At 40.4% G+C, this 24,565-nt stretch overlaps 1 protein-coding gene across 3 annotated transcripts in view; it reads right to left on the bottom strand.

The window, feature by feature from the left end:
• GLIS3 (GLIS family zinc finger 3) overlaps window positions 1-24,216 on the bottom strand; it is a 553,880-nt gene extending 529,664 nt beyond the window's left edge. For 2 of the 3 annotated variants that reach the window (XR_010729083.1, XM_066257178.1), the window contains exons 1-2: window positions 23,661-24,216; window positions 9,021-9,507 (exon numbers count right to left, since the gene is read on the bottom strand). Coding sequence is in view for 1 of the 3 variants with exons in the window: in XM_066257178.1 (XP_066113275.1) it covers window positions 9,021-9,408 (388 nt within the window). In the remaining 2 variants the exon portion in view is untranslated. The remainder of the gene's footprint in view (window positions 1-9,020; window positions 9,508-23,660) is intronic. The other variant, XM_066257180.1, reaches the window with a different exon arrangement.
• Window positions 24,217-24,565: the final 349 nt, after the last annotated feature.

Genomic DNA, 24,565 nt, shown 5'->3' on the forward strand with positions numbered 1-24,565 from the left:
CTGCCTTGGGTAGACAATGCCCTCTTGGATCAGAAGGGCCAAAAGTCACATACTATCCAGTACAATTTTCCAAAGCAGGAGCAAGGAACCACTTCTTCAGCTCATAGATGAAAATGGCAGTTGAGTGGTTTTGAGTTTTTAAGGTATACTCCTTCAGGAATGATAGCAACCATAAATTCTTTCTTTTTTTTTTTTAGGTGAGAGTAAGGTAAACTCCCAGATGCGCTCCAACTGGGATCCACACAGTAACCCCATCTGGGGCCAATGCTTGAGTACCAAGCTATTTTTAGCACCTGAGGCCTTTGTGCTCCAACAGAGCTATCCTCAGTGCCTAGGGCCACACTTGAACCAATCAAGCCATGGGCTATGCGAAAAGAGGGAGAGAAGGGAAGAGGGAGAAGGGGAGAATCATATAATTGCTTCTCCTGTGTGCCCTGACAGAGAATCAAACCCAGGACATCTATACACTGGGCTGACACTCTATCCACTTAGCCACCAGCCAGGGCCACAACCATAAATTCTAATGGAAAGAAAGAGTAAGATTCCTCGAAACTCCTATAGCAGGAGCCCTCAAACTGTAGAGTCCTATTGCATGTCAACCCATGTAGCACATAAGATTGCTATCTCAGCAAACTGAGCCTCAGTCCCTTCATCCTTAAAATGGAGCCAATTTACATTGGCCCTGCCTCCCAGGATGATGCATTTGATTAAACTGTATGAGAAGATCAACATGCAAATTTGTGAATTATCAAATACCATACAAGTCCAAAGCTATTGTTATTTAACAGTATTAATATGCTATAAGTAACTAACAAATGTTACATTTCAGCTTCATGTCCTATAGCTTTTCAGGTGCGTATAGGGGACAGTGGGTATAAATGGAATATATTCCTTTTAAACATGGAATGTTATGAGACTGACAAATTGCTTTCATAACTGGAACAAATCGTGTCTGCCATTCAGTAATACTTGGAAATCCATTATCAATTTGATTTACACGCAGCATCAATAAATCACACAAAGTGCACCCTGTCCAGTCCAAAGAGTAAACAAAAGTAAACATTGTGTTTCACCTGCCTTGTTGGCGAGACAAAATGAAAACTCTGGCTAAGTCAACTGGAATAATGCCTTTGGTCGCTGACTGACTGGTTTGGTTATTTTTGGAACCTTTAACGAAATATTAACTTTATTTGTTCTAATTCTGCAGGAAGCCACATTAGAAGTGCAAGGAAATATAAATGATTAAAAAGCAGGAGTGAGGAAAAAAAGTAACCAAGTATTTTGCCCCAACTTTCTTTAGCTAATAAAGCAATTGCATCTCTTCAAAAAACATGGGATTCCAATTGCTATTCCTGCCCGACTTCTAACACAATATTCAATATGGCTTACTCACTGGTGTTAGTAAATATTTTTTCATTATCTGTTTTTCTAGAAATAAACATAAGGAAAGAATGGTATCGGAAAGTAACATTTTAAATCAGCAACAATATTTTAAAATTTATGTTGTGTCAGTGGGAAGGCGTGTAGAATATGAAACTAGCTGAATCACTAGGGAATCAAACTCTAACCTAAGCCCCAGGTTATAACCGATTGAATTAGCAAACCGCAAACTAAAAAATACAACTTGATGTATTATTTAAAGTACATTAGTTTTTAGACCTCCCAGGTTCACACACTACATTATTTTTCTTAAACCTAGTCTTTACAAGACACACCAGCCATAAGTGACACAACAGAATTTTTAATCCCAATTAGTTTGGTGTCCTTTGTTGATATTATTCTGCTTTTTCTGACCAACAATAATGAATAACCCACAAGCGCTAATGAATAACTAACTCCCTTTGTCTCCAAGGACAGCAAAGCCCAACAAGAAATGTCAGAGGCCCTGAAGTAAAGTAACAAACCTTTTACAATGAAAATCTTCCCAATTAGATAGGCCTTACAGGTACTGCGAATGTGGGATTGTCTTAAATATTTAAATAGCTATGTCAAATGTGCTTAAAGTAGAGATCATAAAACTGATTCCCAGATGCTTTGAAAAATGCATTTCTGCCAGTCTAATTACAATTCATAACTGTTGAGCAGGAAGTATGGGGAAATGTCATCATTGGTACAATATAACCGGGATTCCGGACTTGCCAATCCTAGCAGGGCCAGGAAGTTGCCAACTGCAGAATGACCTCCGCACTCACTCAGTGGCTTATATAAATACACACACTCTCATCTCAGCACATTAGAATTTTATATATTGTAAGAAATCATTTTAAAATTTATTTCTACTATCTTAAAACATGTAAAGCTTAAGGGCAACTCTTTTCTCTATTGTAGGATAGAGCAAAGAGTTACCTGAGAACCAGGAATCCCACTGAGGTAGCATGAGGAAGAACTCTGTAATGTGGTATTTTAACTAGAACTCATTATCTTGTTCTGACATATTTCCTAACACTGTCCGTGCATAGGGCCCAAAAGCACTGATACCCCTGAGTCGATAGGAACATCCTTTCTACCAGTTTTCCAAATATCATTTCCCACTAAAAGGGACCTGAGCTTTTTGGAAAAATACTGATTCCAGGTCTTAGGCAGGGAAATGCAAATAAACCTAGAATATTTTGTTGATGTGTGAAAGCAGGGAAGTATTTAATGAAAACATAAAAAACAAACAAAAAAGAAACATAGGAACTGACTTGAAGGGGCTCCCACTGGTCAAATCTGGGACATTTTGAGCATCAGAAAGAATAATGATGGTAATGAATTGTAGTACAGTAAATTTTTTAAAAAAATACATGAATCTGCAGTGATTCTCAGTAAAAGAAGGGAAAGCAGCTCTTTTTTCCAGAAGAATACCAGAAACATAGAAGAAATACTAGAATCAGAAAATAAACAATGTAATAACTGATTCAGGCAAGGATCATCAATGGATGCTATGAAAACTCATTAGAGAACAAAATAGTCACATAAAATTATTCATTAATTTTGAAAGGTAAAGTGTCCTTCACAATGCAGAGACCTGGTGACACCACCTTAGTCAGGCAATCAAAAGCGACATCACAAATATTAGGACAAATGAGCATTCTGCGCTTCCTTGTGTGATGCAATGGGTGGTACACAAAACACCTATTCCTGCCAAAACTATTTAACCTGAACCCAATCATGAAGAAATATTCAGATAAAGCAGATTATGTGACAAGGCAACTGATCTGAACTCTTTAAAAATATCAACTTATTTCTCATGAAACACAAAGAAAAGGCAGGGGAGAGTGTCTATTCTAGATTAAAAGAGACTGAAGAGACATGACAATCAAATGTAATGCATGATCTTTGATTAGATCCTGGATCAAAAGAAAAAAATGGTTACAAAGAACATTTGGATTATAAACAGGGAAAGAAAATATATATTATAAATAATAATGTGATAAGTAAAATAAAATATAAAATAACAATATAAAATGAATGTGAATGTGTACTATATTTTAAAATATAACTACATATAAATAATACTATAATAGCAAAGTTAAATTCTTTGGTTATTAGTGTGTTCTGGTTATATAGCATGAACATATCTGCTAATAGATTTAGGGTTGAAGTATAAATAAGGGCTGAAGTATAAATAAGGGCTGCAACTTATTTATACAAGTAGTTCAACTTACTTGAAAGAGAGAGCTAAAAGTGGCATAAGCTAAAAAGTAAAATACAAAATAACAACACAAAATAATGTAAGACAAAATCTAACTTTTAAAAAAGATAAATTTAGGAACAAAGAATGAGTTTCATTTAAGATAAGTTATATATGTTTGGTTAATTAAGGGGGAATAGTTGGGTGAGACTCCTGGGAAAGTTGATTAAAGCTGATTTATGGGAAGTTGTCACTTTCGCCTTTTTTGCCTTTTGTCCTTCACCATCCTCAGAAGACAGACTTCTCAGCAGGAGCTAGACGCAGGGGTCTCAAACTCGCAGCCCGCGGGCCGCATGTGGCCCGCCGAACAATTTTGTGCGGCCCACAGACTAATCCACGAAGTTCAAAATATTTTGGATAAAATTAAGTAAGCCTAGGGGCCTACTTGTATTTTTCATTTCTCTAGCATCCTAGCTAGATATTAGCTTAGTTAACAGCAGTTGTGATGCGAACTACAGTTTCTGGTCATTTTGTGACACTGAGTAAACTCCATGTACGATTGTGCTTGTTGTACTGATTTTTTTTTGTTTTCAACTGCAGTGAGAAAAGTGTTGCGTAACAGTTGCCTTTTGTAGACCTAGTGCGGCCCGCCAAACGGCTGTGATCTTGCTCTGCGGCCCACATGCTAACTTGAGTTTGAGACCCCTGAGCTAGAGTGAGGTAGCTATTGCACAACCAAGAGGGAAAGACTAAGAGGAGCTCCATGATCTTGGACCTGACATCCCTGAGTTTCCAACCATTAGCAGCATCACTTACTGTAGCCTACTCTGTGTGAAAAAAATAAACTCCTATGACAGAGGTTCCCAAATATTCTCAGTTCATGGCATTCTTAACATCTCTGTGATTTTTTTCATGGTTCCCCTCCAGTGGTCGGCAAACTCATTAGTCAACACAGCCAAATATCAACAGTACAAAGATTGAAATTTCTTTTGAGAGCCAAATATTTTAAACTTAAACTTCATAGGTAGGTACACTCCTTATCGAGGTAGCGCCCGCACATGGTATTTTGTGGAAGAGCCACACTCAAGGGACCAATGAGCCACATGTGGTTCGCGAGCCGCAGTTTGCCGACCAGGGCCCTAGACCAAAAGGAAACACTTATCACTTCTACTTCTTAGGTAGTTAGGTGTGAACAACTTAATAGTATTTACCTGTTAACAACTTATTAGCTGTTTTGAAAAAATAATGCACATAAATTAAAAATAAAAGTTTTTTTATTTCACTCTTAACCACAGTTACTGATGAGATGTGTGTTTCAGTTGTGCCCCCTACTACTTCTCAAGCCTTGGAATCAGACTGGATTCTCCCACTGTCATGATCTATTCCACACATTAAGCAGACTGACCTTCCTAATGTGAGTGGGCCTCATCCAATCAGTTGAAGGACTAAAGAGAACAAAAGTTTGACCCTGTACCAAGTAAAAAAGAATTCTTTCCTAAATAACTGCCTGTGAACTGGGACACTGGCTTTTTCTTGCCTTTAGACTCAAACTAAAACATCAGTTCTTCCTGGGTCTCAAGTCTGCTGACTTTCAGGAAGGAACTACATACACCATTACTTCTCCTAGTTCTAGGCCTTCAAAGAGTTGGACTACAACTAAATCATCAGCTTTTCAGGGCCTCTAGCTTGCTCATTCATCCTGCAGAACTTGGTATATATCAGCCTCCATAATCATTTGAACAAGTATATCTTTTTATATATGTCTTTTCAGATAGATAGATGATAGATAGACCAATAATATGCATATTCTACTACAGATATAGAGATAGAAATAGAAAGATAAAGATAGAGATATACAGATAGATCAGTTATTGGTTCTGTTTCTCTGGAGAACACTAATACACCCACAGAGTCATAGGTTCTTTGGTAACTATCCCTCTGGGATCATGGCATTGTTAATAATCCATGAAAAAGCAATGACAAAGCCAGGGAGAAATGTTAACCTCAACCTTCTCACATCACTCCCAAGGTTAAAACCCTTCCAAAGTTTGCCAGAATCCTCAAGATACATCTAAACTCCTTGGTTTATCATTCACAATCCTTCATCTGGATTCTGTGTCTCTCTCTCCAGCCTCATCTCTTACCATAGCCTATGTGCCTTCCAACGTGGAACCAGGTTCAAGTCCATAAAATGCATCATGATCTCTCCTCTCCAGGTTTTGAGTATGCTTCTCTCTCTACCTAGAATAAGTTCCAGACAGTCCCCACACATGCACACACACACACATACATACTCACAGACATAGTATACACATTGCAAGGCTAACCCCTTCTCCTTCAGGTGTCTGTCTACATATCTTACTCTCCTCCCAGATCCACTTATTAAGAACTGGCTAGGAACCCCTCCAAATTTTCCATATAAACCTGAGTGTATCCCTGTCAGAGCCCTATAGGTGCATTATTTTAACTGTCCACTCATTTGTCTGAATTCAGCTCCTTGAGGGCCAAAACTAGGTTTTACTGGCTATTGCATTCTTCCAAACAGTGGCTCACCCATAACATATGCTCAGTAATTATTTGTTGAGCAAATAACTAAATAAAGTTCAAACAGTACCAGATCATCATTCTCAGCCAGTTATTGGCTTAGTTTAGAAACTATAAACCAAGATCTGAAAGAAACAGATTCAGCCACTCTCAGGGGTCTCAAACTCAACTCAGCATGTGGGCCGCAGAGCAAGATCACAGCCATTCAGCAAATACAAGTAGGCCCCTAGGCTTACTTAATTTTATCCAAAATATTTTGAACTTCGTGGATTAGTCTGCAGGCCGCACAAAATTGTTCGGCGGGCCGCGAGTTTGAGACCCTTGATAGACCACTGTGGTATCCAACCTGTAAAGCCAGGGAGAATAATAATAAGGTTGTCCTCGACCCTTTATCCATGCTCCTGCATGTCCCAACCATGCAGATCCAGAACAGACACTGTAAGTTTGGAAGTTGAGCAAGGAGCCAGAAAACTGAAAATACAATAATCAGAAAGCTGAAGCACTTTTCTAAAACCATTATAATTATAACCACTATGGTCATTATCAAAGTAATATCCTCAAACTCCTTACTGGCTGGCAATGTAAAAGTTATTTATTCTTTCTAGACCTTAGCTCCCTTATCAGTTGATCAACAGTAGCATAAAGCTCAAGGTTGTTATAAGGAATAACTAAGACTATGTATTGAAAATCACTTGACACAGTAGCTGACACATGCTAAGTTATAATAAATGTAAGTTATTAATATTATCACCATTATTACTGCCAGTCAAGATTTCAAACATAAGTATATACAGACGCAAGCTACAGTTCACTAGTCAAGCATGAGCTGAAAGATTTTACTGGGCCTCAGCCCCTGAAAATATGAACGCATGAGCTTGACATTGAGGAACTTAGCAACCCGACAATGACAGAGCTATTTTGGATGCAGTCCCCAGGAAAAGTTTTTTCTATACTTATATTTAATATCAGTAGCTCTAAGAAATAAACAACCAAACCTAGACCAAAATAAATCAATTAAAAAATAACAGAAAAAGCTACACATGTATTAAGTTTTTGTTTTGTTTTTTGTTTGTTTGTTTGTTTGTTTGTATTTTTCTGAAGCTGGAAACAGGGAGAGACAGTCAGACAGACTCCCGCATGCGCCCGACCGGGATCTACCCGGCACGCCCACCAGGGGCAACGCTCTGCCCACCAGGGGGCGATGCTCTGCCGAGACCAGAGCCACTCTAGCGCCTGGGGCAGAGGCCAAGGAGCCAACCCCAGCGCCCGGGCCATCTTTGCTCCAATGGAGCCTTGGCTGCGGGAGGGGAAGAGAGAGACAGAGAGGAAGGAAGGGGGGGTAGAGAAGCAAATGGGCACTTCTCCTATGTGCCCTGGCTGGGAATCGAACCCCGGTCCCCCGCATGCCAGGCCGATGCTCTACCGCTGAGCCAACCGGCCAGGGCCTTGTTTTGTTTTTTAATCTACCCATTTTTACCAACTTCTCCCTACACAGAAATATGCTGACACTAGAACAACTTTTTGGTTACTTGCCTGACATAAGCATTATTCACTATAACTGGTGAATTAAGGGTTAACTTGATGAATGGCTATTCATGGGCTGCTAGTAATTTCATTCGTTGAAATAAGCACTTAACATAAACATTTAAAAATTAAAAGCTAAAAATTCCTAGCCCGACCTGTGGTGGTACAGTGAATAAACCGTCGACCTGGAAGGCTGAGGTCACCGGTTCGAAACCCTGGGCTTGCCTGGTCAAGGCACATATGGAAGTTGATGCTTCCTGCTTCTCCCCCTGTTCTCTCTATCTCTTTCCTCTCTCTCTCTCTAAAAAAATGAATAAATAAAATCTAAAAAAATATCCAAGTAAAAAAAAAAATTAAAAATTCCTAAAGGAATATATAATTGTGTTTTTTATACAAAGCTGTATTTTACATAATACATACCCTGTTTTTCTAGCCCAAACACACATATTATGTGCAATACAATCTCATTAAGTCAACAACAGTTTCTAGAGATGGTGTGTCATTCAAATAATTTGCTAGTCTTCAACAATTATTCTTTAATTTAAAATATATATGGCAATTAGGGAGCATCTGAGACCTTGCTTCCTGACCATTATTAACAGTGTTGGCTCAAATAAACTCATAAAAATTCAAAAAAATGTTTAATAAAAAAATTAAATAAATAAGATATATGGCGATTGAAACATCATTAAATTAAAAGTATGTTCTCTCTGAATTTCTAATTAACCAGGCTTTCTAGTTCTCCACAAGCACAAAAATACTTGTTTTCATTATTTCTTCTAGAGTCCTTTTCTCTTATTACTGGCTGTATTAGAAAAATTATAGGTTCTGCTCTTGAATCTTTTTTTTTTTATCATTTCTATGTATTAATTCCTCATTTTATAAAAGTTTCCCCTTTAACGTCCTTTTCCTTCCAAACATCACCTTTCTTCTAGCACCTCACTAGCACAATGACAGTTTCAGCCGCCTCTCTCTCTCCTCCATGGCCTTTAGAATCTAACCCTTGGTGAGCCAGGGCAGAGCTTCGTGTATTCAGAGGACAGGCTCTAATCTTTGCCCTTCCCCTCCTACCACTCTGCCTCCCTGTTTCTGACCTTTCTATCTTACCTTCCACTCTGTTTCACAGTTCCATGACATGTCACATTTACTACTGTGGCCTCCTAGTCCTCACACACATACACACCTTCCCTCTTCCCAAGCAAGCTACATATCATTATGAGACCATCAACCCTGTCCAACACTGAATTGTGTATTTTTCCATAGGATTTTCTGGGAGAAGGGACTAGGGGGAGAAAAAAGTACTTCCCACTTTTAAAAGATCCCAGAAAGACAATCCTACCTTTCCCAGGATTTGGAGAAAAAGAACTTCCAAACTCCTGCTGCTTTGGCTTTAAAATATGTGGCCCTGACATGCCTCCGGCCTGGGTGACCTGGAATCGTGACTTCCCATTGGTGAGCGCTTGTCTCCTGGGGCTCAAGGCAGGCAGATGGATGGGGCTCTCAGCCATGTTGCTCTGAGGAACCATCCCTCCTCCCGAGGGCATCTTGAGATGAAAACTGTTAGCAAGGCTTCCAATACCAGGGCTTGGTATACTGCCACAGGATGAGGGCCCAGGAGTCCCCGAGTGGGCTCGGATGGGAGGAATGTGTTGGCCACTGACCATCCCAGGCCCCTGTGGGGTTCCTGATATCCGGTGGAAATTCATGCTGCATGACCTTCCATTCATTCTGAAAAAACCTGTGGCCAAGATGGTCAAATATCCAATGGCACTAATGACTCCTTTCAGGCAAAGTCCAATAAGTTATCCATGGTGTGGGTTTTTAGCCTGTTTGAAAAAATAAATGCAGGCATTTTTAAAAGTAAAATGGAAAATAAGTTACAGTGAGTTTTCAATCTGTGTAGCATTCACCTCTGAAAGAAAAGCAGCACTCTTAGCAAAAAGGCCTTTTATGTAGAGCAGGGTTATCAAATACATGGTTCACTGGCAGGCACTCTTCCCTCCTGCATTCACAGTAGACACGGATTATAGATCTCGGGCATTGTTTTGTTTGCCACTGAGCTCTTCTCAATATAGTGCTCTTGGTAACTACAACCAGCCTACTGGTGCCAGCTTGCAAAATGAAACATTTTTCTTCCTAGAGGATCTGTCTATACTAGTTTACCTCGGCTACAGTGAATCTTGGAAAACCAAAAGGCATCACGTTCACGAGCTGTGAGACCAATGGTTCAAAGGTTCCAGTAAACAAACTAATGGGAGCTACGACTGCTAAATTAGATTATGAGGTCATTAAGCCATCTCTGATTTTCACTCTAAGAGCACATTTTTTATAGTCCTTAGATTCACAAAAGGTAAAAATATGGGCCTGGGACTTTTGCAAAGGCTTCATATATCCACGCACCAAATATTCAGAGCAGCTTTAGAGCCTTGGTTTCATATTGATCCTGAGTATGGGGGTGGAAATAGAACCAACATCACAATACTGTGGACTCCATTAAGATGCTAGAAAAGGAGAAGGCTGTGAAATATGCTTTATGGAAAGTATAAGGAAATAACAGGCCTTTTAAAGGTATGTTCCTCGGGCACCAAACATGGTAAAACCACCACAGTGCCACAAAGCTTTCATCTGCAATCCCACCACTCCCTTTCTCAAATAGCAGGGGAGAACCAAAAGCACTGATGTGACCACAGGACATCATCATACATCTATATGCAATACTGTCAGTACTCCCTGGTTACCAATCATTAGGAGAAATTCTTCGCCCTCTGTCAAGAGCTCCCCAATACGTACGTATTGTCAATGAGGTGACTAAGTGCCACCACGCTAATAAATGCCAACAGTTGCAATCTGTATTATTTTATATAGACATGACAGTCATGGAAAGAAGCCAAAGTTGAACAAACAGAAAAAAGTATAAACTGAGTATAAAGCAGAAGTGGCTAGATATACAAAACTGGATGATTTCTACTTTTTCTGTATGACCCACTCAATATCTTAGACAAATATTTCCAATTCAACTCCCAAATAAACGGCTCCATCAATCATCAAGGACAAAATAACAAGAAGGGAAATCTTTCTGTGAAAAGGTTTGTGTTTTTTTTATCATTTTAGGAAATCAAAAATATTTAATTTTCAGGTCAAGTACTCACTGTGCCTTCTGCAAGTTTGACTATGTATGCCCGTATGTTAAAGATATTCAAAAATTACTAACATAAAATTTGGAATGGTTTCTTCATCTCTATTAACTCTCTATTTTATTCAGAATTCTATCAGTCTGTCTCATTTAATACTGCCATGCCAGCTAGTTCTCAGAAGCACTCCTGGGTCTTGTTCCTGTCCTTCCCTTCACTACAGTTCCTGAGAATAGTCAAATAAATTCAGGTTTATTGAAACCTGTATCATTTAAGTTTGTTTATGGAACAATAAGAAGTGAACCCTGGTATCAGACAAGTTGTAAGATTTTTTTTTTACATTGGAAAAATTCCAATGCCTTTTCTGCTGGGTCCATTTAGAAGAATTCGACTGTATTACCAGCTGGTCTATTGATTTATTGGTGGACTGTGGACGAGATTCATTTAATGTCTCTATGCTTTGCCAGATTATATTAGCTATCTATCCTCTACTCATTGATAAGGTAGTGTTTTCTAAGCACTCTGAACCCTGAAGAAAAAAGCACTTATTCAGTACCAACTGAAAAAAAAAAAAAAGGCAAGATAATTACGTTGTATTGGCAATTTGTTAAAAATGAAGAATTATCCAACATGACTGGAAATGTGAGTCACTAAGACCATGGTCCAAGTGACAAATGTCTGCATATTTACAGACTATGCCTATTTCCAAGTTTTTAAAAATACGAAAGTCATTTTTGGCAGCAAGATCATACACAAGCAGGAATTATCATCAAAACTCCGGATAAAAACACATAAATTGGTACTTAGAGTTAGACTAGATCATTAAGGTTAAATTTGTGAAAAGGAAAAATAATTAAAACACTGAGAACTTAATTATCAAACATTCGTTCCTGACTGTCAGACTGGGTATTTATTTTATTTCTTATAAAATGTACTCCTGTTTTAAATAGCATTAAGTTGAAAGTAAAAACAACAACAAAAGTGTACTTAAATTTTATTACTAAAAAAGCAATAGTCAGAGAGTCAAGGCCCTGGTCAGTTTGCTCAGCGGTAGAGCGTTGGCCCAGCATGTGGCTGTCCTGGGTTCAATTTCGGGTAAGGGCACACAGGAGAAGTGACCATCTGCTTCCTCATCCCTCATCCCTTTCTCTCTCTCTCTCTTTCTTTCCCTCCTGCAGCCAAGACTCAATTGAAGGAAGTGAATTGGCCCCAGGCACTGAGGATGGCTCCATGGCCTCCCCCTCAGGCGCTAATTAGAGCTTGATCACTCAGCAATGGAGCGAAGCCCCAGATGGGCAGAGCATCATCCTTAGTGGACTTGCCAGGTAGATCCCAGTTGGGGCACATGTGGGAGTCTGTTTCTCTGCCTCCTCTCCTCTCACTGAATGAATGAATGAATGAATGAATGAATGAATGAATGAATGAATGAATAAGAAAAAAAAGTGATTAATACTAGAAAGAAAAAACAATAGGTCAATGTCATGTGAGCTGAAAAAAAGCAGCCTCAAAACAAAAATAAAATAAATTGTATATGAAAATATGCCTAATGTTTTCACATTAATTATGCCAATAGGCCCTGGCCGATTAGCTTAGTCAGTTGGAGCACTGTTCCAAACAACCAAGGTTGCAGATTCAATCCCTGGTCAGGGTACATATGGGAAGCAACCAATAAATACATAACAAAGTGGAACAAAAAATGAATTTCTCTCTCTCTCTCTCTCTCTCCCTTCTTCTTTCTGTCTCTCTAAAAACAATCAATTAAAAAAATCATGCCAACAGATTTGTCAAGCATTAGATACCAGAATTTAAAAATCAATTTTTCTATTTATATTATCATATTTTATATATGTTTTAGCTAGGCCATATGATCATGTATAATTGTAAGTTAAAAACAGTAACAAAAAATAGTAACGAAAAAGGAATGAGCTACTAACTTATAAGAAAGACACATCCTCATTAAGTCAGAGTGAAAAGAGCACTCAACTAGAAGTCAGGACAACAGATTTTTACCACTAGCAAATCATTTATAACTTCCCTGGACTTACAGTTGCATCCATAAAATGAGGAAGTTAGTAATAATCATTACAGTCTCTAGAAATTGTTCTTCCAATTAACTAAGGAAGATTATCAAAAATATAAAATCAGTATGATCAAGGATAAATACGTAGATTTTATACCTATGATGCTTAAATCAAGGAAATTGGGTAGCCATGGAAGCAAATACAGTGTGTCCGTAAAGTCATGGTGCACTTTTGACAGGTCACAGGAAAGCAACAAAAGATGATAGAAATGTGAAATCTGCTCCAAATAAAAGGAAAACTCTCCCACTTTCATACCTATTCAGTGCAGGTCGATGTAGGCTCACGCACAGATTTTTTAGGGCTCCTTAGGTAGCTATCCTGTATAGCCTCTACAGACTCGTCACTGACTGATGGCCTACCAGAACGGGGTTTCTCCACCAAACTGCCAGTTTCCTTCAACTGCTTATCCCACCGAGTAATGTTATTCCTATGTGGTGGCGCTTCGTTATAAACGTGCCGATATTCACGTTGCACTTTGGTCACGGATTTGAATTTAGCAAGCCACAGAACACACTGAACTTTCCTCTGTACCATCCACATCTCGACTAGCATGGCCGTGGGCTGCTCGGCTATATACACGGTGTTACGTCATCATCTGCACATGTGCGCACATGCTGCCACATCATCCTACAGAAACTGGGAGGATTTTCCTTTTATTTGGTGCAGATTTCACATTTCTATCATCTTTTGTTGCTTTCCTGTGACCGGTCAAAAGTGCACCATGACTTATGGACACACTGTACAATATCTACCCACCACTCTCATGTTAGCAATGTGCTGGAAGACAACACTTACCTTAAAAAGATGGATATGTATTAGGATTAAATTTTCCTAGACTTTGATACTAATCAGTATCAAAACCCAATTGGAACAGCATCTTTCTGTATAAAAACTTTATCAAGTTCTCCAGCATTACTTTCTCCTCTGTTCTCCATCCAACTACTCTACCCTAGGGAATCAACAGAAAAAAAGAAGAGAAAGAAAAAAGCAAGGAACATCCAGAAGTATAAATTTAGGGTACTTAGGATCTAACATGTTGACACATCTAGATTGCTAATACTCCATTGGTTCAAACAATAAAAATATCCATTCTGCTACATGCGTCAACATGAGTTAATAAATCTTCCCTGTTGACCACTTTCAAACTCTTAAAAACACTTCTATAAGTCAAGTTAGGGGGAAAAAATTACTTAGCTCCTAAGGAAACTAAGATACAAAACCATTTAATAACTTCACTGGTTTTCTGGGAAAGCTGTGACTTTAATCAAAATGCAAAAATCACGACTCTATCTTCTAACCAAGGCTCTGGCACTGTTTCCCATGGATTAAAAGATTAAACAAACAAAAAGCAATGTTAACTCATCCATTCAAGAAAATTCCAAAAACACAAGCTCTATAATGCCTATTTACAGCCAAAAGCCCTTTCTTAGTAAATATCATTAATAAACTCATCTAGAGTCATAATTCATCTGATGAGCCAGTTAATTATTAATTTTCATACATCATTTAATTTCCTTGGGTTACATTTAGCCTTTGTTACATTTTCCATTCCTTATGCCACAAGCACATCTTACCATGCACAGAAAACCTGATAACGAGGCACAAAATACTGGTCAGCAAATAAAGCGCTTCTGAGCTGGCTTCCTATATGTATATCTGAGCTATCTAAAGAAGAGTCTTTATTGACTCTTTTTATTTTTTCCCTTTAGGTTAATGGTTGTATAATTTCATTAACACTGGCTTTCAACATTGCTGCCTTGATCATTAATAGGCGGCCCATGCCATTCCCATGGGCTTCTCTAGTTACAGTTTGTAGCCAAAAGAAAATAGAAGTGAAAAGCCTATTGATAGATAATATAAGTTATTCTCATGCACGGCAGCCATGTGAAACACATTTTGCAATTCAGTCAAGGACAGATAGAGCTGAATGTTCTCAGATCCCAGGCGTTCATTTTAATAAGCAGAATGTACCTTGTCCTAACACAGGTGACTGACTCCTCAGAAAAGATTGTATAAACAAAAACCAATCGTGTAAGTCATTTTATTGGCAACAATATAAACACAGCTATATTAGATGTCACTAATAAATCAAAATTATTCTTGTCTGCAATTTTAACAAGAGGAAAGTGCAAACATGAGCCTGTGAAGCTGGAGGATATTATACAAGGAAATGCATTGAATGTGTACAGTATCTTTTCTCTAAATTGAAAGGAAAGGTACCATATTATGATAAAGTAACCCACATCAAGGTTATAGATCATTTCTGTGGTTTCATAACTTTATTTAGTGAAACTGACAGATTCACAGACTTTAGAACAAAAGTTACACAGAAACAGGGCTGGGATAATTCCATATTTGGGGGATGTGGAGCAAAAAGGTTACACCAGATAACTAGTACATATAGACATTTGGACATTCCCAAGGTCTAATGTTGGTCATTCTAAGACTATTAACATATTTATTTTAAATTCTAAGATGTGCAGACATTACTCAAGTAACATAATCACTAATAAGATGAAATCAAAAAGAAAAAGTACTTTTTCTAAAGCAGGCTTAGGTCTGAGTTATACCAATTAAAAATAGAAAGAGCCCTGGCCGGTTGGCTCAGCGGTAGAGTGTCGGCCTAGCGTGCAGAGGACCCGGGTTCGATTCCCGGCCAGGGCACATAGGAGAAGCGCCCATTTGCTTCTCCACCCCTCCGCCGTGCCTTCCTCTCTCTCTCTCTCTTCCCCTCCTGCAGCCGAGGCTCCATTGGAGCAAGGAAGGCCCGGGCGCTGGGGATGGCTCTGTGGCCTCTGCCCCAGGCGCTAGAGTGGCTCTGGTCGCAACATGGCGACACCCAGGAGGGTCGCAACATGGCGACGCCCAGGATGGGCAGAGCATCGCCCCCTGGTGGGCAGAGCGTCGCCCCCTGGTGGGCGTGCCGGGTGGATCCCGGTCGGGCGCATGCGGGAGTCTGTCTGACTGTCTCTCCCTGTTTCCAGCTTCAGAAAAAAAAAAAAAAAAAAAAAATAGAAAGAAAAATGATAGTGTTCCCTTCAGAGATTCAAGACCATTCTTCCAAAGACCACTTGAAAAGATAATATAATCAACATTATGGATCCTGTCTATAAAAGCCTGCCTTCATTTTATCAGTGGATTCCAATCCTTAGTTATCTAATTAAAGATACATACATTTTAACTTTTTAAAATTTTTCATATAAAAATGAAAATAATATTCCCTAAATTTATAAAATATCTGGCAGTGCCCTTTTAAGTTTAAATTAGTGGCTATGATATTCAAAATACAGGTAGTAAATATGGATAGGACATGGAGCAAAGGAAAGGTAGAAGGGAAAAGAGGGGACAGAAAGAAGGGGAGAGGAGGGGAAAAGAAAGGAAAGAGAATGGAAAAAAAGAAATGACCAGATCTAATGCAGGAATGTATTCTCTGGTTAGGCAATCCTAACTTAAAAATCAGAAGCAGCACTGAGTACTTTATACACAATGCTAGTAATTTTGGAATTCTAGAAGAAATTCAGACCCTTCAGGAAAATACTGCTATAAGGCAATACTTAAAGTTTAGTAACCTCTCTTAGAATCCACTTTCCACACTTCAGTGCATCCATACCACTCTCATATCTCCCAAGCTTACTCAATGTCACTACTTTTAGTAGTAATTACCTATAAGTATTTCATTTACTTTGTTTTAGTCATTAACTCATCAATGAGTACAGAAAGTTCTAGAAAACTGTGGCCCTACCAAAAATAACAAGGGAATGAGGGGTTTCCTTAGTAGCTGTAAGAAATCACACATAATGAAAATGACTTGGAACCCAAAATATTTTAAGGCAAGTTCAGAAAGTACCATGCCTTCATCCATGAACTGGCCCAAGTTGAATATGGACCATAAGCTCCTAGATATATGCTTAACAAAATATTCTCTTTAAAGCAATGCTTTTCAAAATAGCTGCAATCCATTGCTGAGCCCTACAGTAAATTATTCAATGGTGCAATAGTTTTTTAATTAAATAAAACTGACTGAAATAAAATATAAGCTACCAATGTACATCAAATGTATTAATAATGCAGTATTGTTTTATTACAATTATTTGTGGGTGTACGTGTCTGAATATCTATACGAATACCGTGCTTTATAGTCAAAGCATAAAAGCCTATTATACAAGCATTTGGACTTTCTGCCTGCCCAAGTGCCTATCAAGAACAGCTGCAGATATAGACAGAGTTGAAGAGGCAAAGTAAAACAAATACCAAGAAAAAGCTGTAATGAAGAAAGGATCTTAATGTTCAACATTTTGGCTTTCTGAAAAACAAGGATTAAATAATACAAAGCTACATTCCTACCACTGTTATCTTTCACTTTTTCTTTTACACAGTATATGTCAATTGATTAAAGTGATATTTATAAATATTACTTAGTCAACCAACTAACAGAATCAGGATCAAAATGACTGACAATTTCTTCCCCTTGGCAGAGGGTAGATGACTTCTCTGGAATAAAACTTGACTCTTACAATGCTAAGGGGGGAAAGTTTAATTTAACACATAACTGCCTTTGAGAACCGAGTTTTTTCAAAATGTGTTCCGAATATGAGTTAACCATCAGATACTATGAAGAGGAATTTGAAATGGAAAAATGAACACATTCCCTATGATGTCACTGCTGAATTAATTACCTGAATTGAAAAGAGTGAATACCACATGGCCATGGTTTGAGACACAAAGGCTTCTTCAGAAATATAAAAGAAAAGTAACTGGCTGGAGATTTTTCTTAAAAAAAAAAAAAAAAGAAATCCATCCTATACAAGGACATACATAGGCAGTAAAATATGGCAAATGGAAAGTATATTCTTTGCCATTTAGAATGTATAAATAACTACTCAGCCCATGTGAATAGCTACTTGCAAAGCTAAAAATTACAATCCTCTCAAAAGGGTAATAAACATCTACCTATTGAAGATTCTAAAAATAAATTTATCACTCATTACACCAAATTATTCAAGTATAATAAAGTCTCCCTATTATATGTGTAACTGAGGGATTTCTTTCCTTCAGTATAATTGCTTATTGCTTAAAAGTGACCAATGTAACTATTTTTAGCTGTTAGTAGACAGAAGTTTTATACAAGTTAAATAATGTTCAGTGACATCACTGAAGAAGTATGAATGTCCACAACAATGACTAGGCCCTTAACCAACATGAAAGCTTATTTATTATAAAAAAAAATTTTTTTTAAACCTACATGAATGACTCAGTCAAGTTACAGACAGAAGTGGAATCTATTGGTCATGCTGAAAAGGTTGGGAAAACATTAATCCATTTCTTCACACACAAGAATAACAAGAATTCATACGTAGCCTTGGCATCTGGTTAGGTTTTTGTGTACAGTATTCAGCTGGCCTAGAAATAAAACTTCATAGATCTGGCTCAGAATTTCAGGAATAACTGATATTCAGAAAGTCTGCTTTGAACCTGGAACAGGGTCTGATCTGATGCTGTAACCCTATCTGCCCATCTGCAGTTCAGCAAAACTTACTGCACCTGAAGAAATATGCAGTTGTTCCTGTCCTTGGCCTTGAAGAGATCACATTAGACAAGAATGACTCCATCAGCTTTCTGCTCTCCACTATTTAGAGTCTTCATGATTCCAGTTTTACAAATTCCCTGATTTTGTTTCTAAGTGGAACATGGTTGGATCCTTATTTCTGTTCACCCTACAAATTGCCTTAGAGTCCACCTGAGTGGTTTTTTCCCTCCTCCTTTCTTTTGCCCTCCTTTTCCCCAAGTCCACGTCCTACTTACCCTCCATCCCCAACCAGATACCCACCTTAGGCCTTCCCTGCTCCTCTCTTAATCTGTCTCTGATCTGTAAAACGGTGAGAGTTACACTCTTGTATCTAGTTCAGAGCATTACAGAACAATAAATGAGATAATGTATTTTACTTGCTTAGCACAGTGCCTTGTACCTAGAAGGACCTGATGAATGTTAACTGTTTTACTCTACATACCTATATTTTAACATTCATAACTTTCTATATTGCCTTATAGTTATTTGCCTGTGTTTTATCTTCTGTCTAAAGTCTAATTTCATTAAGCTTTGGTGTATGTATAATTTATCTTTGGATACTGTCCAGCCATTATATATACACGAATTATTTTATATGTATATTATACCTATTTACCTATATTTTTCACACTCCATGTAGCATACATATAAATTTTTCATACTACATTTATATTTTCATATATTTATGGCATATCTTTATATTCTACAGGTTACTATACTAAAAAAGAAGGTATAGATAAAATATGTAATTATATATTTATATACTTGTTTCCTATATTTCTCATTTATACTGCCTGAATAAATACAGTGTAAATAAGGTTTGACCACACAATCATGAATCCTACACTCTGTCTGTGGAACCAGTTTAATTATAGCTGCATATTTCCTAGTCTATTCCTCCTAATCTATTCCGTTTTCTACTAGGAAAGAGCTGCTAAAAATTCTAGTTCACTCTTCTGAGTAAGCACATCATTCTTGCCTTTATCTTGGCATACTCTGCACAATGAACAATACTAGCTAAAAGCCACAAAACAGCCATTTCAGTACGGAGACCAGGCATTTCTTTTGCTGTGAGGGTTGTCAGTCCTAACAGAGGGACTACCAAATGCATTTTGGGTTGTCCTGGTACAAATTGCTCCTCAGCATTCTCCTTGCTCATCCTAAGCTGGCTTCGCACTATAGATCTCACTCATGTCTGTTCAGTATCCCTAATCTGACCATCATTAGGATAGAACATAGGGCTTCTGTTTCGTTAGCGTCGAAATTATCTGACCTACTAAAAGGTTGGTATAACAAAGCCAGACCCAAGAGTGCATGCTGAATTATGCCATTTACATAAAGTATTTTTAAAACAGGTAAAATTAATATATCTATTAGAAGTCAAAGCAGTGGTTACTGTGGGGTGGGGGAAACATAGTGACTGAAAGGAAATAATAAACATTCCTGGATGCTGGTAACGTTTTATTTCTTGATCCAGATGCTAGTTATTTAGTTGGGTTCAGCTTGTGAAAATTCATTAAGCTTCAGATGTATGCACTTTTATGTATCGATATTTTATTTCAATAAAAAATTTGGATTTTGTGTCAATTCTGTCTGAAGTAAATGGAAAACTAGAAAAACTTGAAACTTGGGCATCTTTTAATCAAACTTTATGTTAGCATCATTATAAAGGTTTTGTTATATGTCTCAACCTCCTTGTAGGAGTGAGGCAGCACGTTTTTGTTGCACAGAATTCTTATGTGCCATTTATTTATTTATTTTATTTTCAGTCCTGATTGAATCTATGAGTTAATCAAACTTAGTGAAAAGTTGAAGAGTTAAGTTCTGTATTTCCACCTTCTTCATAATATCCTCTACAGAAAATAATTACAGATGCACAGAAAGTGACTTCTCCAGGGAAGAGAATGTGCACAGATGCCACTTCATGAATTATCTCCTTAAAGAAGCACTTTCTCCAATATTATGAAAGAATTACAAATTAACATTCCAACTCCAGAGATCGATAACCACACTATGAGAGGGGTAACAGTGGAAAGAACGTCCTCAGATTTAATATAGAAGCAGGAAAGAACACTCAGAAAAAAAGACTGAGAACACTGAGCTCTCTTCTAAAACCATCGAAAGACCACTTGCTGCCTTATCAATGAAGTTGAGGCTGGTACAAACATTTATTTGCTATTATTTAACCTCCCCGCCATGACTATTTTGGTCCAATAGGGATTTCACCCACTAGGTGGACCCTGGAGTCCACACATTAAAAAAAAAAAAAAAAAAAAAAAAAAAAAAAAAAAAAAATTTGCTTTTCCTATTTGGAATAATGAACACTCTTCCCAAAGAAACCAACCAACTTCAGGTATTCAATCACTGACAAACCAGTTATTAAGAAACTTGGATGGAATCAGAGAAAAGATGCTCCCTCAAACCTGGGCTAAGGTAAACCAAGGAGAGAAAGAGTTAAAGCAGCAATTAGATTTAACTAGTCATACTCAAGGATTACTGAGTCCTCTAAGCACAAAGGAAAGAAATTCAACTGCCAACTACTAAGGAAAGGGTTTTGAAAGTAACTGGAAAGGAATTGCTCCCCATCCTTCCTTTCAAAGGTAGTGTTAGGGCTAGTCTGGCTGCAAAGACAACTAGTGGAAAACATGTAACAACTGTAATGCATTTAAAAGCAATATTTAAACTTCAGTAAGTTCCCAATTGCAAAAATAACAGTATTTCACAAACTCCTATCTCTAAATGCTGTCAAACTTTCCCCCAACAACCTTCATTGCAGCTCTTTTCTGCAAACCAATGCAGGTTGCACCTATTTCAAACATCACAACAGGAACCAAACTTAAAGGAGGCAGAAGGAATGGGGAGATTTAAAGTAACACAAGTCAATTTTATACCCTCCCCCCAAAAAAGTTTTTCAGTTTAGCATGAAAAGGGAGGTCTGGTAGGGAATGCGACAGAAGGGGAAACAGACATCTGGCTAACTCCCAAGGCAGAAATCATGACTCATCAAGGCTTTCAGAGGGGACAGGAGATTACATTTGTCTTAAATTCACCTTCAGGCCAATAAAAATGCTTTCTGAACTGAGACTTGGAAACTTGAGTGTTTGTCCTGTGTCTGTGACAACTGGCTGTGAGGCCTTGGGCAAAACCGCTGAAGTCTCTGGATCTCGGTTTCCTCATCCGCAGGTGTTCTCTGTAGAAGGTCCCATCTAACTTTTAATAGTCTATATTTGAGATTTCCAGTTCCCATAACCTAAAGGGAATCGGCCCACTGGGGGGAGCTGCAGAACATTCCTCTCCTCACCAACTCCAGGGCCCACGGGTCCAAATTCTGAGATAAGTGGGAGAAGGTTCAAGGCCCTCCTCTCTGCAAAAGGGGGCCACAAGTGAAGAGTCTAGTCCCTACTGACTCTGCACCCCGCGATTCCGTTAATACCCTCCACATCCCCACCCGCTGCCTCGGGTTTACATGCTACAGGAATGAGAGCCCAAAAGACGTCTGGGAAGCCTTGTGGGTTGGGGGAGAGGTATCGGTAGGAATATAGAACCAAGGGGTGGGGGCCTCTCTTCCAAGGGGAGAGCTGGAGAGATCCGGAGAGGTACTGGGGACAAGCCAGGCAAGGGTGAGGCGGAGCGTGGTGCAGGCGGGCCAGATCTCCCTAGCTTGGCCCCGGGGTCTGAGGCCCGCGCCCCCTTAGCTCTCTGGCGCGGAGAGAGGGGCGTGTCCGGGAGCGGAGGCCACACGGCCGGGCTTGGGGCGCGCTGCTGTGACTCGTCACTCCCTGGCCGCATTGCCCCAAACCTTCAGCCCGGTCCGTGAGCGAGCTCAGCAAGACAAAACAAACTCGTGCCGGCTTCCTGTTATGCAACCCAGTCCTGAGTAAGTGGCGGCCGAAAGAGCGCCGCTGCTGGTCCACCGCTGGGGAGCCCAGACTGCGAAGTCTAGGCGGCCCGGACCAGCCAACTTCCCGGCTCGGGGAAGAGCCGGAATCCAGAGGGAGCCGCGTTCCCGCTCGCCGATCCCAGGAGCGCACGGCCCCCGCCGCGCTCCTGTCCTAAGCCTCAGAACTCCTTGTAGTTCTTGCATCCCACATACCCACAACGAGTCGAGAGCGCGACCCGTGACTCAAAAATCGACCTTTCCCAAAGTTTCTCCTTCCAGGTACCTAACTGAATCATCCATAGGATGACAAATATGTCAGGGCCAAGTTTTCCAGACACTTGGGTGACTTCCTCATCTCTGAGGTGACTTGTCAGCTCCAGTGAGTAACTTGGAACTGTCGCTCTGGGCAAGGTGTGTGTCTAGGAGGGAGCAGGCTGCTCACTCAGGCTTTCCAGAGAGCAGCCCGGCCGACTTCAAAATACACACAGGGTCATTTATAGGGGCTGTAGCCATGCGCAGGACAAAGTCCCTGAAACTGAGACATTTTCTAAACAGTGCTGATATTTTGTCGGGCTCCATAAAAATGTAAACGCTAGGTGACGAACCCATTGGGGCGTGTGCGCGTCTGAATGTGTCGGCGCCTTTTGCTGCGTGGGAGAGTACAGTTAAGATCAGGAGGATGCGGGTCACCGGATTGTCCCCGCTATGAGTTAACATACCCCTAACCCAAGGACCTTCCTAAAGCAATGGGGACGTCTGTTTGGGCAAGTCACTAGCGTGGAACAACTTCGCAGAGCTTCACCAACATGTGGAATTGGAAAAGAAAACGACAGCCCTGTGTGCGCGAGAGACCTCACGTCACCCCATCAATTCCCACTTTTTTCAAGTTTCCCTTCAGTGAGGACTCATGCGTGACGTGCACAACCATGCTTGCGCGTCCTGTAACTTGCCCTGATTATGTAGCACTCTGGCCCCTATAGTTTAAAAGAAAAGAACAAAATCAAAAGCTCTCCCTAATTAGAGAAACTTTAAAACCTTGTTGATTTCCTTTCCGTTCTCTGCCCGCTCTCGGGCAACTGACAAGAACACTGCTTGCTCGATTCCTCAACGAGGGTCGTTATCTCAATAAACAGATCTTTTAGAGAATCTGGGGGCGGCGGTGCGCGTATCCTTAAACCCGCGCGAACAACACCGGCTCAGCGTGGAAAACCATTTCTAATCCCTAGCTTGTGTCTCTGAGCGTTAACTCCCCCACACTCTCAAGCGCCCGGTTTCTTCCCCTCTCTCGCCTGCGACCCAAGTTCCTATGGCATCCACTTACCAGGTAACCAGGATTTCCACAACAAAGCCTGTGTGCGGGTCCCTTCCCCCGGCCAGCCTGCGAGAGTGACAGCGGGCGGCCAGCGCTGACGAGGAGAAACTTGGGGCTCCAGCCCTTCAGCACGCTTCACGATTTCTGCCTCCTTCTGAAATGAAAACTCTCATCCAAGCCTGGGGACGGAGCGCGGAAACCCGGCCCAAGTGCCCTGTGTGCGCGCGCGTGTGCGAGGGCAGCAGCGGCAGGGGGAGGAGGAGGCAGAGGGGGGGTGGCTGGACCCTAGGCATCAGCTCGTTCTCCCCTCCACCACTACCACCACCACCACCACCACCACCACACACACACACACACACACACACACAAACACAGGCGCGCGCGCACGCGCGCGTGCACTAAGTAGTGTTTTTAAAAGTTGAGTTTCGACTTTATGCCTCGCCTGTCCTGTTCATCCTCTCCCTGGGCCCGGTGATAGGTCTGGGGGCCGGCCTGGGATACTGGCTAATTGGTTTCCGCGGGTTCCGTGGAGAAAGTGCTGGTGCGAGCCTGGACCGTACAGGCAGAGCGGGAGGGGCGGCGCTGGTGCCCGTGCGCGCAGCGCTCTGGGCTGCCTGAGCGGCGCAGTGTGGACGCGGTCGCAGGAAGGGGGGTCGGGGAGGGCGGGAGGCAGGGAGGCGGCCCTGCGAGAAGTGTGGATGTTAGTGCGGCTGCGAGGGCCGGCCTGTAGCCAGCTGCTTCCTGAGTGTGAGCGCTGAAGGGGGAGAGGGGGAGGGACGGGCTCGCTGGTCACTAGGCTGGCCGATTCCAAGGCCGAGCTTGTGTCTCCCTCTCGACGCGTTACCGCACACACTGTAACCGTGCGCCTAAGAGTCGTGGAACTCCAGAACCGAGTAACAACAGCTGGGAGACAC

The sequence above is a fragment of the Saccopteryx bilineata genome, chromosome 2, assembly GCF_036850765.1.
Source record: "Saccopteryx bilineata isolate mSacBil1 chromosome 2, mSacBil1_pri_phased_curated, whole genome shotgun sequence".
Classification (NCBI taxonomy): domain Eukaryota; kingdom Metazoa; phylum Chordata; class Mammalia; order Chiroptera; family Emballonuridae; genus Saccopteryx; species Saccopteryx bilineata.